The following is a 14,016-nucleotide window of genomic DNA, read 5'->3' as shown; positions in this document are numbered from 1 at the left end:
TATAATTTGGGTTTATATCATCCATATAAGCTGCAATTTATATATATATATATATATATATATATATATATATATATATATATATATATATATTATATAGCAATAAAAATAAAATATTATGATAAACAATTTGAATTGTTTTAATAGAGGTGTCATATTTTTTATTTTATAAATCAGTCATCTAAATTCCGAACCCAACATGTCCATTAAAACTCATTTTACGGAATAAATGGTTTCATAAATCTCTTGCATTGCTAGGAATCATCGGAAAAGCTTTAAATTTTTGATAATTTTTATTAAACGAACATGTAGACTTACACCAATGCTATGAAAAAATATAAAATATTTAAATATCTAAATATAAGTGTTCCTCTACACAGAATTTTTTAGTTTTGTTGTCATCTGCTTTCCTGTATTTCCAAACATCTTGCAATATTAGGTAATTAGCTTCTTTTGGCGTAAATGCTGTAGGATTTTTTTCTGATAATATTTCATCGTTTTGTTAAGAGGCTATAGTGCTTTTCAGTCAGTTTACTTGTATTGTTCTTTTTATCTAGTTTTAATGGTAAACCTACCTTCATAGCTACAGGTTGGATATACAGTTTCCTTTTTGTTTTTAGCAAACACTGAAATTGTTTTTATAGAAACTCTTCCCTGTAACTACAATGTCATTTGGAATTTGGAGTTTTTAAAATTATTATGCACTAATGAAATTCAAAATGCCATTGGGCTGTTGGTTTCATAACAAGCTAAACATTAGATTTCCAGTCAAGAACTGGGGATGATATCAATCACCCACCTGTAGACTTTGTCCCAATTTTCTATTATTTAAATATATTATTCAGGTACTATCAAACTCACCAATTTTTTTTATTTATTTAATACATGGGATAACCCCATTAATAGTTTAAATTACAATAGACAATATCACAGTTAGGATTCAAAACTTGAAATTAGTTATAATATAAAATCAATATTAAACAGTTAAAAAACTGGAACTAAAAATCTTACATACTAAAAAAGTACAAACAAAATATAACAAGAACAAAATTCAACAATTCCCAATATACTGTTGTACTTTTGAATGTCCATAAGCAATAAAAAACCGATATACAAATTTTATTACTTAAATAAAAATTAAAATTATTGATATTTCATAAAGACACGGGCATATGAATTTTCAAACATCCTGTATAAGACAAAATATGTATTTTAAGTTGTTCGAAGAATTGTTCATTAGGCCTCAGAGACAAGACTTTCAAATATTATCGATAAGAAATTTAAATAAGTCGGTTATTGTGAAATGGTTTTACCCGGAATAAAAGTGTATATAGAAAGTGTTGAACAATGGACCGGGATTTGCGGTGGTTTTCTCCCCGAAAGATTATATCGGTAAAAGTTTATTAACAAAAGACATTGAATTGAGAAACAGGTATCGTTTGTAGCTATTAGTAAGAAATATTTGTAAAGTAGATAGATTTAGTTAGAATAATTAAAGAAGATTTGTTTTCTGGAATTACCCGAATGACGTTTTATAGAGAGAGTTGGGTGGTAACGATATACTCACAAGAGGTGGAGGATTTTTATTGGTCAAATTTTGAATGCAAGGAGGTTTGGTTTTGGCTATGAGATAGGAGAGAGAAAAAAAGGTTAGTTAGTCAGTTTTCGTCGTCCAAGAAGGAAGGAGCTTTGTGATTTGTGTTTGTTTGAAGTCCCGAAGACGTAATTTACCGGGTGTGTTTATTTGCGGTGGAAAAGCTGACCAGTGTGAGGAACGGGGTACAGAGAGATAGAAAACCAAAGGGCCTAAGAATATTAATAGCAGACGAAGCCGGAAACATTTGGAGATACAAGGACAGATAGGAGAAAGGTGTACGTCATCTGGACCACAATAGGAGCAGAAGCAGAGAAAGGATTTTTTTGTTGTGGCGTGGCCATAGAATTGCAACGGCAGAGAAGGAAAGGTCAGTCAAATTTCATTAGAGCCGGAGTGTGATTTTCATTTATTAATTAAGTAAATTGAATAAATAATAGAGACAGTTAATTTTGCGATCACTAAAAAAAAAGGAATTATAAAAAGAGCTTAGTTATAACACATATTAAAAATCAATGTAAAATAACATTTGGGTCCATGATAGAAAACAACTTCTCATATATTTAAAGTTAGTATATTGCAAATATTACAGGATTGATTGTTGTATAAAATTTCATTAAAATAAAGGACATCTCACATATAGTTCAGTTGAAATTCTATGTATTTTATTCAGGTCATATTACCTATCCCGATTAGGACGCCAATTGGAAAATATTTTGAATCCACGATCAAAGGTAAATCGTACAATTTAAATAGCCTGAGATTGTAATTAATTAATGCTGATTTATTGTGATTAATTGGAGATTAGTTCATTTAATAAATATAGACAGGATTTTTCCTAAGTAAGCAATATAATACAATTTAAATAGCATAACAAAATGGCCCCCAACGTGTAAAGCTTTGAAAAATATTTCTAGTTGGCAAATTTGAAAGGATAGGAGTAGACGAGCAGATATTTGAAAGTTTATGTGCCGGGGATAAAGTGAAATATTATGTAAAAATTGAGGACATAAAGATTATATATTTTTTTTAAGATACAATTTACCATAATTGATTTATTCGTGATATTGACAATTTATAGGTTACCATAATTGATTTATTTGTGTGATATTTAAATTTGATAATTTTACCATACTTGAATGATTTGATTGATTTTGACATTTGATATTTTACCATTTGATTTATTTGTGGGATATTGAAATTTGATACTCGTACTCAAGAGTTATTACATTTGAACAGGAAAAGTCCCGTTTGTTGCAACAGACCAGTAGAATTTTATATTTGGCGGGGAAATTATTGCACAAATTTCAAAGTTTCATATTTGGCGGGGATAAATAATCTAACGAACATGTCGGCCACAAGGAGTCAAAGCAAAACGCAAGAAAGGAAAGAGGATAAGATAGAAGAGGAAACAATTATTGATGAAGGATCGGATAATGAAGGAAATGCTACAATAATGGAGGAAAGAAAAGAAACAGGGATGTTAGAAAAATTATTAGCTATGATGCAAATACAGACACAACAAATACAAGAATCGTCACAAAAAATGGATAAAAATCAACTGGAAACAAAACACATAATGGATGAATCACAACAAAGAACGGAACAAAAATTGGACAATTTGGAAGAAAACCAAAGAAAAATGGAACAAAAAATGGAAACGCGTATGGACAAATATGAAAACGAAATAAAAGTCTGTTTAGAAAGAAGTAGGGAAGAAACAGAGAGGAAAATAGAATTGCAGAGAGAAGAAATCGAAACTAAAATGAAGGATATTCAGAGTATGCAAAAAAGGGAATTAGAACAGATAGAAATAAAATTTGAAAATGCGCTACAAGAAGACCGGAAAGAAACGGAAAGGAGATTTAAACAAATTGCAGAGATGGAGATAAGAGGAGTAGAAAGAAAGGAAGTCATCGTACATAGCACAGAAGACGTAAAAGTACGATTTGGCGGGGATATAAGGAAAATACACCCAGTGCCTTTTATAAATAACCTAAAGGAAAAAGTCAAATACATAGGACCGTTTGCAACAGCAAAGGAAACCATCAGAAACCATCTCACAGAAGAGGCAAATCTTTGGTTTGTCAGCAAGGAAGAAGAATTGGACAATTGGCAAGATTTTGAGAGAAGATTCTTAAATTATTTCTGGGGAAAAATCCAGCAACTACAAGTAAATAAAGAGTTACAAAATGGAAAATACCATGAGAGGATGGGCGTATCAGAAAAGATGTACGCATTACAACTCTATAATAATGCAAAACATTTGCAATATAATTATTCATCAGAACAATTGGTAGAGTTGATATCGCGACATTTTGAAGATACCTTGGAAGACCACATAAATCTCCAAAATTACAAGGACATTGACAGCTTATGTCAATTTTTGCAAATGAGAGAATCACATAGGCATGAAAGAAGAGAAAGAAGACCGCAAGAAAATTATAGACAAAGAGAAAACCAAGAATATAGAGATAGAGGTCAAAATTTTAGAAGAGATTATACAAGACGAGAATTCATACCTAGACGGGGATATGAAAATAGACCGAACGGAAGAGAGAATTATGAACCCAGAACCCAGAGATGGAATGAAAACAGGGATCGGGAAAATCAGAGTAGAAATAACCGCCCATACCAAGGAAACAGATACAATAACCCACGGAATGAACAGGAATCTCGCGGTAATCGATACGGGAATGATAGACCAAAAGAGAACAGAAGAGAAATAAATAATATGCAAAGAGAAGAAAATGAATATGAGAGAGAAGATGACGGGAGAGAAAACACAGAAGAACAACAGGCGTGTTTTCAAGAAGGCGCTCACTAAAAACGAAGAAACAAACAGGAATTTTTTGTCACCCCAAGGAATTTATTAAACTGGCAGGAAACAATGAAAAGAGAAATGGAGTTAATTTAAAATTTGTGGATGGATTTATAAATGAGAAACCAATTAAAATTATGATAGACACAGGCTCTGAAATAACACTGGTCAACAGAAAATTAATCGAAGAAGTAAATTTAACAAGTCTAATTTATAAAATACCTAGGGTGAATTTAGTGGGCGCAAATAAACGGACATTGGCAACAATAAATGAAGGTATACGAGTAATGGTACGATTGAAAAAAAATATGTATGCACTTCAATGTGTAATAATGCCGAATATGTCACATGACATGATTGTAGGCGTTGACGAATTAACGGAAAAACATGTAGTGATCGACTTCAAAACCAATACGATGAAAATAACCAAGGAAAAAGAAGAAGAACAGGATAAGGAACAAGAGAAACAAATTACGGACGAATCAGAGAAAGAACAAACGGTGGAAATGAACCTGGCGACGAAGAAAGGAAAAGGAAGAAAGAGGGGAAAAGGTCTGAAAAAGATCAAAGAAAAAAAAACCTGGGATTCCTCAAAAGATGAGACGAGCTCAGGAGAAGAAGATGGAAAAATTTTGACAAGAAATAAAAGCAAAACTTGGGATTCCTCAAAAGAAGAGACGAGCCCAACAAAAAAAAACACAAAGGAAAATGAAGAGGACACAATGGAGACAGTGGTGTTTGAAGAAGACACGGAGTACACGGTGAATATGTGCGAAAAATTTGATGGGAGAGAAAAAAAATTGATATGTGGAGAAGGCAAAGAAAATGATTTGCGTATAATTTTAAGAGACTATGAAACGCTGATAAATGAGGAAAACCGAGTGGCCACAAAATACGAGCACTCATTTGAGGTGAAAAACTTGAGAAATTTTCGATCGAAGACTTATCCAATTCCTTATAAGTATCGGCAAGAAGTAAAGCAAGAAATCAAAAAAATGTTGGAAGATCAAATCATTGAGAGATGTGACTCACCCTATATTAACCCAATTGTGATAGTGAAGAAGAGCAGTGGAGAGTTAAGACTCTGTTTAGATGCCCGAAATATCAACCAACACACAGTATCACAATATGAATCACCGTTAAATATCGAGGCCATTTTTGGAAGGATCACGGGATCACATATTTTCTCAAAAATTGATCTAAAGCATAGTTTTTGGTTAATACCTTTGGCTGAAAAGTGTAGAAACTACACTGCCTTTTCAATTGATGGTATAGTATACCGATTTAAGGTAGTTCCGTTTGGATTACAAAGCGCCTGTGCAGCACTTGTACGAGCTTTGCATACCATTTTAAATCACCATGAAGAGTTCATCGTCCATTACATCGACGATTTATTAATTTTTTCACAAGATATGCAGAGTCATGTGGAACATATCAAAATAATTTTGAAAGAATTGGACACAGCGGGATTAAAACTAAACATTGAAAAATGTCAATTTTTTCAAAAGGAAGTGATTTATTTGGGTTTCAAACTTGACACCGAAACTGTAAGTCTAGCCGAGGACAGAGTAAAGCTCATCGACGAATACCCAAGACCAACAAATCTAAAAACATTGCGAGGGTTTCTCGGTACGATAAATTATTTCAAGAAATTAATTCCCGATTTAAGCCAAAAAGAAATTCCTTTAATAAAATTGTTAAAGAAAGGGACAAAATGGAATTGGAAAGAAGAACAGGAGGAAGCTTTCAAAATATTGAAACAAGAATTTGCTAAAGGAACAAAAATATATCACCCTATTTACAATTTGCCGTTTATACTCCGTACGGATGCGTCGATACAGAAATTTGCAGGAGTGTTGTCGCAAATACAAAACGGCCAAGAGGTTCCGATATGTTTTATATCTCGAGTGACTAAAACACATGAGAGAAAATACAGTGTCACCGAGTTGGAATTCGCCAGTGTACTATTTTGCGTAAACAAATTAAGGTTTTACTTATTGGGAGCTAAATTCACCATCGAAACGGATCATGCAGCATTGATACACATCATGAAGAATCGATTGGTAAATAACAGAATACACAGAGGCATTCTGCTCTTACAAGAGTATGATTTCCAATTTCGATACATCAAAGGGAAAGACAACATAATAGCTGACGCTTTAACACGGGACGAAGATACAGGAAAAAAGGAGACAATTACATTACATGTGGGATTGAATATACTGACACAAGACGAAGGGATATTTTCGTTAAATGAGATAAGGACCGACCAGGAAGGCCTAGAAGAAAGAGAAAAGAGAAGAGCAGAGCTAGAAAACGAGATATTTTTTAAGAGAATAGACGGAAAGGAATTATATTTAGTGACACCGACATTGGCAGAAAGAATCATCAAGAAACTACACGAGGAAAATGGACATATTGGCAGTAGAAAGGTATGGCTTGTATTTAGGGAAAACTACATCAGTCGACAAGATTACCGCATTGCAAAAGAGATCACACAGAAATGCGAAGTATGCCAGAAATACAAGAGCAGGAATTTTAAAAACGAAAATATTGCAAAGAGCATTGTTTCCCGGAACAACCTGGACATTATAGCCATCGACATGTTAAGCGATCTAATTGTGACCACGCAAAGGAACAAGCATATTCTGGTGATGGTGGATGTGTTCTCAAAATACGTAAAATTATATAGTTGCCGCACCACAAAAGGGGAAGAAATATTGAGAAAAATAGACAATTTCATCGCTACGGTAGGAACCCCAAGAAAAATTTTACTAGACAATGCAACGTACTTCCGAAATGATCGTTTCAAGGGACAGCTTAGAGAACGGGGAATCGAGACGAACTTTGTAAGCATCAGGCATCCCCAAAGTAATCCTTCTGAGCGATTTATACAAGAGGTAACGAAATTTCTTCGTATTGCAACGGATGGTCAACATCGGCGATGGGACAGAAAATTGGGAGAAATAGAGATGTACCTAAATTCCATGCCAAGTACAGTAACGAAAGAAACACCAGAATACATCATGAAAGGCGTCATGCCGATAAGACCGTGGGAAGATCCAGAACAAAGAGAGTATCGACAGGTTATAGAAACCGTTCAGAGGAGATTAAGAAGAAGCAATGAGAAATACATCCAGAGACAGGGTCATAATAGGAAACGAAGACCAGTAACTTTCCAAAAGGGTGACAAAGTAATGGTAAGAGCATTAAGAGTGTCAAATCTTCAGACCGGTATTTGCGCAAAATTGATGCCTGTTTTCGAAGGGCCATACATAGTAAACAACGAAGATGGAGTAAACAGCTATGAGTTGAAACATATGGATTCTGAAAAGATCAGAGGTATTTATAATATCCATGATGTATATAAATATCACGAATGAAGATTTAAATTTGTATAAAGTAGATAGTAGGATAGGATAATACGTAGCATAAGTACAGATAGCATACAGGAAGTGCGTTTATTTTGCCTCGAGAAAATTTAGTTGCATAAATTGATAAATTTTATCGATTACAAAGGCGGGGATTTGTTGTACTTTTGAATGTCCATAAGCAATAAAAAACCGATATACAAATTTTATTACTTAAATAAAAATTAAAATTATTGATATTTCATAAAGACACGGGCATATGAATTTTCAAACATCCTGTATAAGACAAAATATGTATTTTAAGTTGTTCGAAGAATTGTTCATTAGGCCTCAGAGACAAGACTTTCAAATATTATCGATAAGAAATTTAAATAAGTCGGTTATTGTGAAATGGTTTTACCCGGAATAAAAGTGTATATAGAAAGTGTTGAACAATGGACCGGGATTTGCGGTGGTTTTCTCCCCGAAAGATTATATCGGTAAAAGTTTATTAACAAAAGACATTGAATTGAGAAACAGGTATCGTTTGTAGCTATTAGTAAGAAATATTTGTAAAGTAGATAGATTTAGTTAGAATAATTAAAGAAGATTTGTTTTCTGGAATTACCCGAATGACGTTTTATAGAGAGAGTTGGGTGGTAACGATATACTCACAAGAGGTGGAGGATTTTTATTGGTCAAATTTTGAATGCAAGGAGGTTTGGTTTTGGCTATGAGATAGGAGAGAGAAAAAAAGGTTAGTTAGTCAGTTTTCGTCGTCCAAGAAGGAAGGAGCTTTGTGATTTGTGTTTGTTTGAAGTCCCGAAGACGTAATTTACCGGGTGTGTTTATTTGCGGTGGAAAAGCTGACCAGTGTGAGGAACGGGGTACAGAGAGATAGAAAACCAAAGGGCCTAAGAATATTAATAGCAGACGAAGCCGGAAACATTTGGAGATACAAGGACAGATAGGAGAAAGGTGTACGTCATCTGGACCACAATAGGAGCAGAAGCAGAGAAAGGATTTTTTTGTTGTGGCGTGGCCATAGAATTGCAACGGCAGAGAAGGAAAGGTCAGTCAAATTTCATTAGAGCCGGAGTGTGATTTTCATTTATTAATTAAGTAAATTGAATAAATAATAGAGACAGTTAATTTTGCGATCACTAAAAAAAAAGGAATTATAAAAAGAGCTTAGTTATAACACATATTAAAAATCAATGTAAAATAACATTTGGGTCCATGATAGAAAACAACTTCTCATATATTTAAAGTTAGTATATTGCAAATATTACAGGATTGATTGTTGTATAAAATTTCATTAAAATAAAGGACATCTCACATATAGTTCAGTTGAAATTCTATGTATTTTATTCAGGTCATATTACCTATCCCGATTAGGACGCCAATTGGAAAATATTTTGAATCCACGATCAAAGGTAAATCGTACAATTTAAATAGCCTGAGATTGTAATTAATTAATGCTGATTTATTGTGATTAATTGGAGATTAGTTCATTTAATAAATATAGACAGGATTTTTCCTAAGTAAGCAATATAATACAATTTAAATAGCATAACAATACATATCACAAAGCTAGAGATCTTTTTAACTGAGTTAAAGTTATATTGAGAATATCAAAATCGAGAACATTTAATAGCCCCATGTATCTATCCAATGGGTTGTGATACCATAGGTTGTTCTGTGGAAAGGAATATTGAAAACATTGTGGTAAATAGAGCTTGATGATGAACATTAAAGTTAATCTGGCTTAACAGGTTTGGACAATCAATAAGTCCATATATTATGATCTTGTATATAAATATAGCTCCTGACATATTATCAAAATGGTTCTTGAGTGAGGATAAAGATAATTATTGTTCAATAGCAGTAGTGTGGACATATAAGCACAATATCGCAAAAATTTATGCTGGACTCTTTCTATGGTATCAATATTGTTATGAAAATAGGGTGACCAAATAACACAAACAGTATTCCAAAATAGTTCTAACTAAACAACAATACACTAATCTGGTTAAATCAATGGAGAAATACTTGCAATTCCTAGTAACGAAACCAAGAAGTTTAGATGCCTTTATTGAAATAGGGTTTATGTGGTCACAGAAAGTAAGCTTCTCATCGAAAATAACACCCAAGTCCCGAATAGAAGAAACATAATTCAGTGGCTCATTATTAATAGTATAGATTGTTCTTATTCTATTGACTTTATGAGAAAAACTTATAAAGCAACATTTTTTCACATTTAAGTGGTTTTTGTTCTGAATGCACCAATTTTGTAGTTGGTCTAAGTCATCTTGTAGCAAGCCTTGATCTTTTAAGCTGTCTATAACTTTCCAAAATTTCAAGTCATCTGCCAAAATTAGACATTTGCTATTTAGTAAACAGGAAGTGATGTTGTTAACTAAGATATTAAAAAGAAGTGGAGAAGTATGGCCACCTTGAGGAACTCCAGATGTTACTGAGATACTGTCAGACAGATGACAAGCTATCTTGACTCTTTGACTTCTCCCAGATGTAGAGTTTTTAATACATTCAACAAACCTGGCATGAAAGCCTACATTAATTAATGTACCCAAAAGTATTTTGTAATCTACACAATCAAATGCTTTGGAAAACTGTGTATATTGCATCTACTTGTTTATAGTCTTCCATATGAAATAATATACCAGATTGATAGCAAATCAAGTTTGTTGCAGTGGATTTTTTGCTATGAAAACCATGTTGTGGTCGAGATATTAAGCCTTTACATAACCAAGAAAGTTGCTTTGCTATAAGACAGTCGAAAAGCTTAGGGATTTCAGATTGTATACAAATGCTATAATTATTTTCAATACTGTCTTTCTGACCATTTTTAAATATAGGAACAACATAACTTTCCATGAAGAAGGAAATATATAGGTTTCCAGAGATCTATTAAACAATATAACAAATGGTATTACAAGGGTACAGACACACTTTTTTAATAAAAAATTAGGCACTCCATCTGGACCAGCAGTAAGCTTATTGGGCAGCTCATTTATGCCATTAAAAATATCAGTCATGGTTATCTTAGAAGAACAAATATTTGTACTAAAGTTGCTTTTTAATTGACAGATAGGTACGCAAAGGCTGTTATTATTTGGTGAATACACAGTTTGGAAGAAGTTCATAAATAAATTAGCTATGCTTGACCATTTGTTGCAGGTTGGACTTGATAAAATAAGGAGTTAGGTAGGTTATGACTAGATTGCTTATCATTGATGTACTTCCAAGATGATTTGGATCATTTCTTAGGCCAGTATCTATACCTTTAATATAGTTGCTGAAGTAAATTTCAAACAGTTGTTTACATTCAGCACTGAGATGGGAAAATCTAATATAGTCATCATCAAAACGATTATTAACATAAATATAGTGAACATATTTTTTCTCTAGAGTCAGTTTTCTAAGATCAGCAGAGAACCATTTGGGAAAAGTTCTATATTTCTTCAATGGCACAAAGTAAGCAATTTCTATAGAGAGAACTTCATAGAATAATTTTGTAGCAACATCAATATCATTAACCATACACACCTGCCAGTCTATGGAATCAAGGAAGTTGTTAAGCGCAATGTAATTGCCATTCTGAAAATCATTAAACAACTCATCATAAACCAACTTATTTCTATTTGTTTCTTTCACATCGAGGTTTAAGCAACATTCATAACCCATATGATGGATACTAGGATCTACAAGGGGATCACTTGCTTTTAAGATATTAAGCTCCCTAACATTAGATGTACTGACTTAAAGGTACTGACATTTAGTTACCCATACTTTCTATATGGACTTACATTGTTGTTTTTTAATTATTACAATGTTGTTTTTTAATTATTACAATGTTATTTTTCCTTTAAAATGGAATATTTACTTTTAGGTTAGTTATTTCGTAAACAAAAATAAAAACAAAATGCGGAAAATGTGAAATGGAAAATAGAATTTTTATATGCTTTTAAGTATTTCTAAAAAGTCTTGAATATTACAATTATATTGAAACAGTAAACGCTACTTTTATAGAAATACACAACAGATAAATAGTTTAATACAATGTATTTCTTTCAATTTGGTCTTCACAGGCCTCACCCGTGTGTTTTTGTAATTTTATGTTGCCTGTCTGTTGGAGGGTTAACTAGAATAATATTATAAATAGAGGAATAATGGAACTAATGTTCATTTGGTATTCATTGATCTTGAGAAAACTAACGTTAAGGGTTTTTATAAAATTTTATATGTAATAATTTCATTAAAACAATATATTCTATTTATTATCAATTTAATAATGTAAATAAACATTTTTTTAGATTACATCAGATGCCATGATAATAAACAGTACAGTCTATACGCCGAATATAAAACTTATGCTTCCAAATAAAAATATGCCTGACAGAATATGTAGGACATGCAATACTTTCATTGATCATAAGGAGCCATTTTTTGTTGTTAGCTCTATTATTGCCTCAGATATACCTTCAAGTATGGTGGTAAGTTTTTCTCATCAATATCAATAATATTTTCATGTTTGTGCCCACAGAAATTTACTTACAATTACAGAATTTTTTGCTTTGTACAGAAAAACTTGTTCATTTCCGATTTTATTTATATGTTAAATATGCTATTGGAAATGTGAGGCTTTGCTAATATCAATACTAAAAATTGATTAAATTACACCATACTATAATCTACAGTCCAGCAACTGAAGAAGTTTAAGAAACATCAACATGTAACTTCATGGATTACATTATAACAGACAAATTTTGTATTGTCGAAAGATCTAAAAAGTGGGGCTTTTTTTTGAGATGCTCTAAAACGCATCAATTTTGTAATTATTATAAACTAATAATATTTACACATTTAATTTATTTATTTACTCAGTAACTCTGCCTGTGGTTAGTTTTTGGGTGGATTGTGTAGCTTACAAACTACCACAGCCGTTCCTAAGCTCGGACATGAGAGAGCTTAAATATGACTATACCAAATTAAAATTTATAAATTTATACACCGTGTGTAAAAAAATCATCAAAATAGGACTAAAAATAAAAAGATTGAAATAATTTGAATTTGATCAAAATTTTCTCCGTTGCGTCTTTTTTTTGCACCTGAGTGTATAACAGTACGTTCTTCGCGAGAACCAAGAACATACGTAAGTTCTTTTACCATATTGAACTTCTTACAATTATTATTTAGAAAACTCCAAACACTAGTTAAAAGATCACTAATTTTTCTCAATTTATATGTTTGAAGACATTCCTCTTGTCATCTATAACCAATTATAAGGCTAATTATAATAATAGATAATTATTTATAAATTTTTCTTTACAAAATATTTACTTAGAAAGTTGAGAATTTCTAAAGATGGTTATCGGCCCTAAGATTTCACTAATTACTTCATATAAGTATAAATCAATTTAAAGAACATTAAAAGAGACACATTTTAATTATATTTGCTGTTACAGGTAGGTTATATTTATTTTCAAAATCTATTTCTCCACGAAATATAAAATGAGTTAAAAATTATTATCCTAATGTTGGTCCGTTAAATTCATAAACGTAATTTCAATTATTGCAACAGTAATAAAAATCGGTTTTCACATTAACAAAAATCTTCTTCTTCCTTCTTGTAGACTTTAAAGCCTGTTTTTTCTTCAATATAGCTGATATTATCATATTGCATTTCTTGTCTGTTGTATTGAAGATATGTGTTAATCTTTGGAGCTCGTCTTCTGTCTCGGCGATTAATGCGGCGTCGTCTGCATAACATAATATTTGGATTTCTTTGTTCCCCATTCTGTAACCATGATCTTTACGTACTGTTGTATTATTTCGTCCAATATTATATTACAGAGAAGCGGAGTTAACGAGTCACCCTGTCTGACTCCGCTTTGTACTGGTATACACTGTGTTAGTTTGTCAGTTATCTTTGCCTGTATTCGATTATGTAAGTCGATGTTTTCGATGATTTGTATAATATGATTGGTATGTTTCTTGTATACAGTAGGTGTAAGACGTCTTCGACTTGGATGCGATCTAAAACATAGATATGCTGGTTTATTGTACTCGATGCCCTTTTCTGTGATTTGTCTGAGTACAAATACGGCGTCTACGCAGGATCTTCCGGATCTGAATCCTTGTTGTTCATCTGGTAAAGTTGTTAGTTTATTGATTTTGTTGGTAAATACTTTTGTGGTAAGCTTAAGTACGGTGTTCAGTAGATTTAT

At 32.3% G+C, this 14,016-nt stretch overlaps 1 protein-coding gene across 2 annotated transcripts in view; it reads left to right on the top strand.

Annotated features, from left to right (window-relative positions):
• LOC140444929 (uncharacterized) overlaps positions 1-14,016 on the top strand; it is a 56,981-nt gene that overhangs the window by 1,509 nt on the left and 41,456 nt on the right. The window contains exons 1-2 of one of the 2 annotated variants that reach the window (XM_072536634.1): positions 8,718-8,837; positions 12,103-12,282. In XM_072536634.1, the coding sequence (XP_072392735.1) occupies positions 12,118-12,282 (165 nt within the window). In that variant the 5' untranslated portion in view covers positions 8,718-8,837; positions 12,103-12,117. Of the gene's footprint in view, positions 1-8,717; positions 8,838-12,102; positions 12,283-14,016 lie in introns of those variants that run through there. The other variant, XM_072536633.1, reaches the window with a different exon arrangement.

Source organism: Diabrotica undecimpunctata, chromosome 7 (assembly GCF_040954645.1).
Source record: "Diabrotica undecimpunctata isolate CICGRU chromosome 7, icDiaUnde3, whole genome shotgun sequence".
Taxonomy (NCBI): Eukaryota; Metazoa; Arthropoda; class Insecta; order Coleoptera; family Chrysomelidae; genus Diabrotica; species Diabrotica undecimpunctata.
Note: the sequence above shows the minus strand (reverse complement) of the source record. Positions and strands in the feature narration are given on the sequence as shown.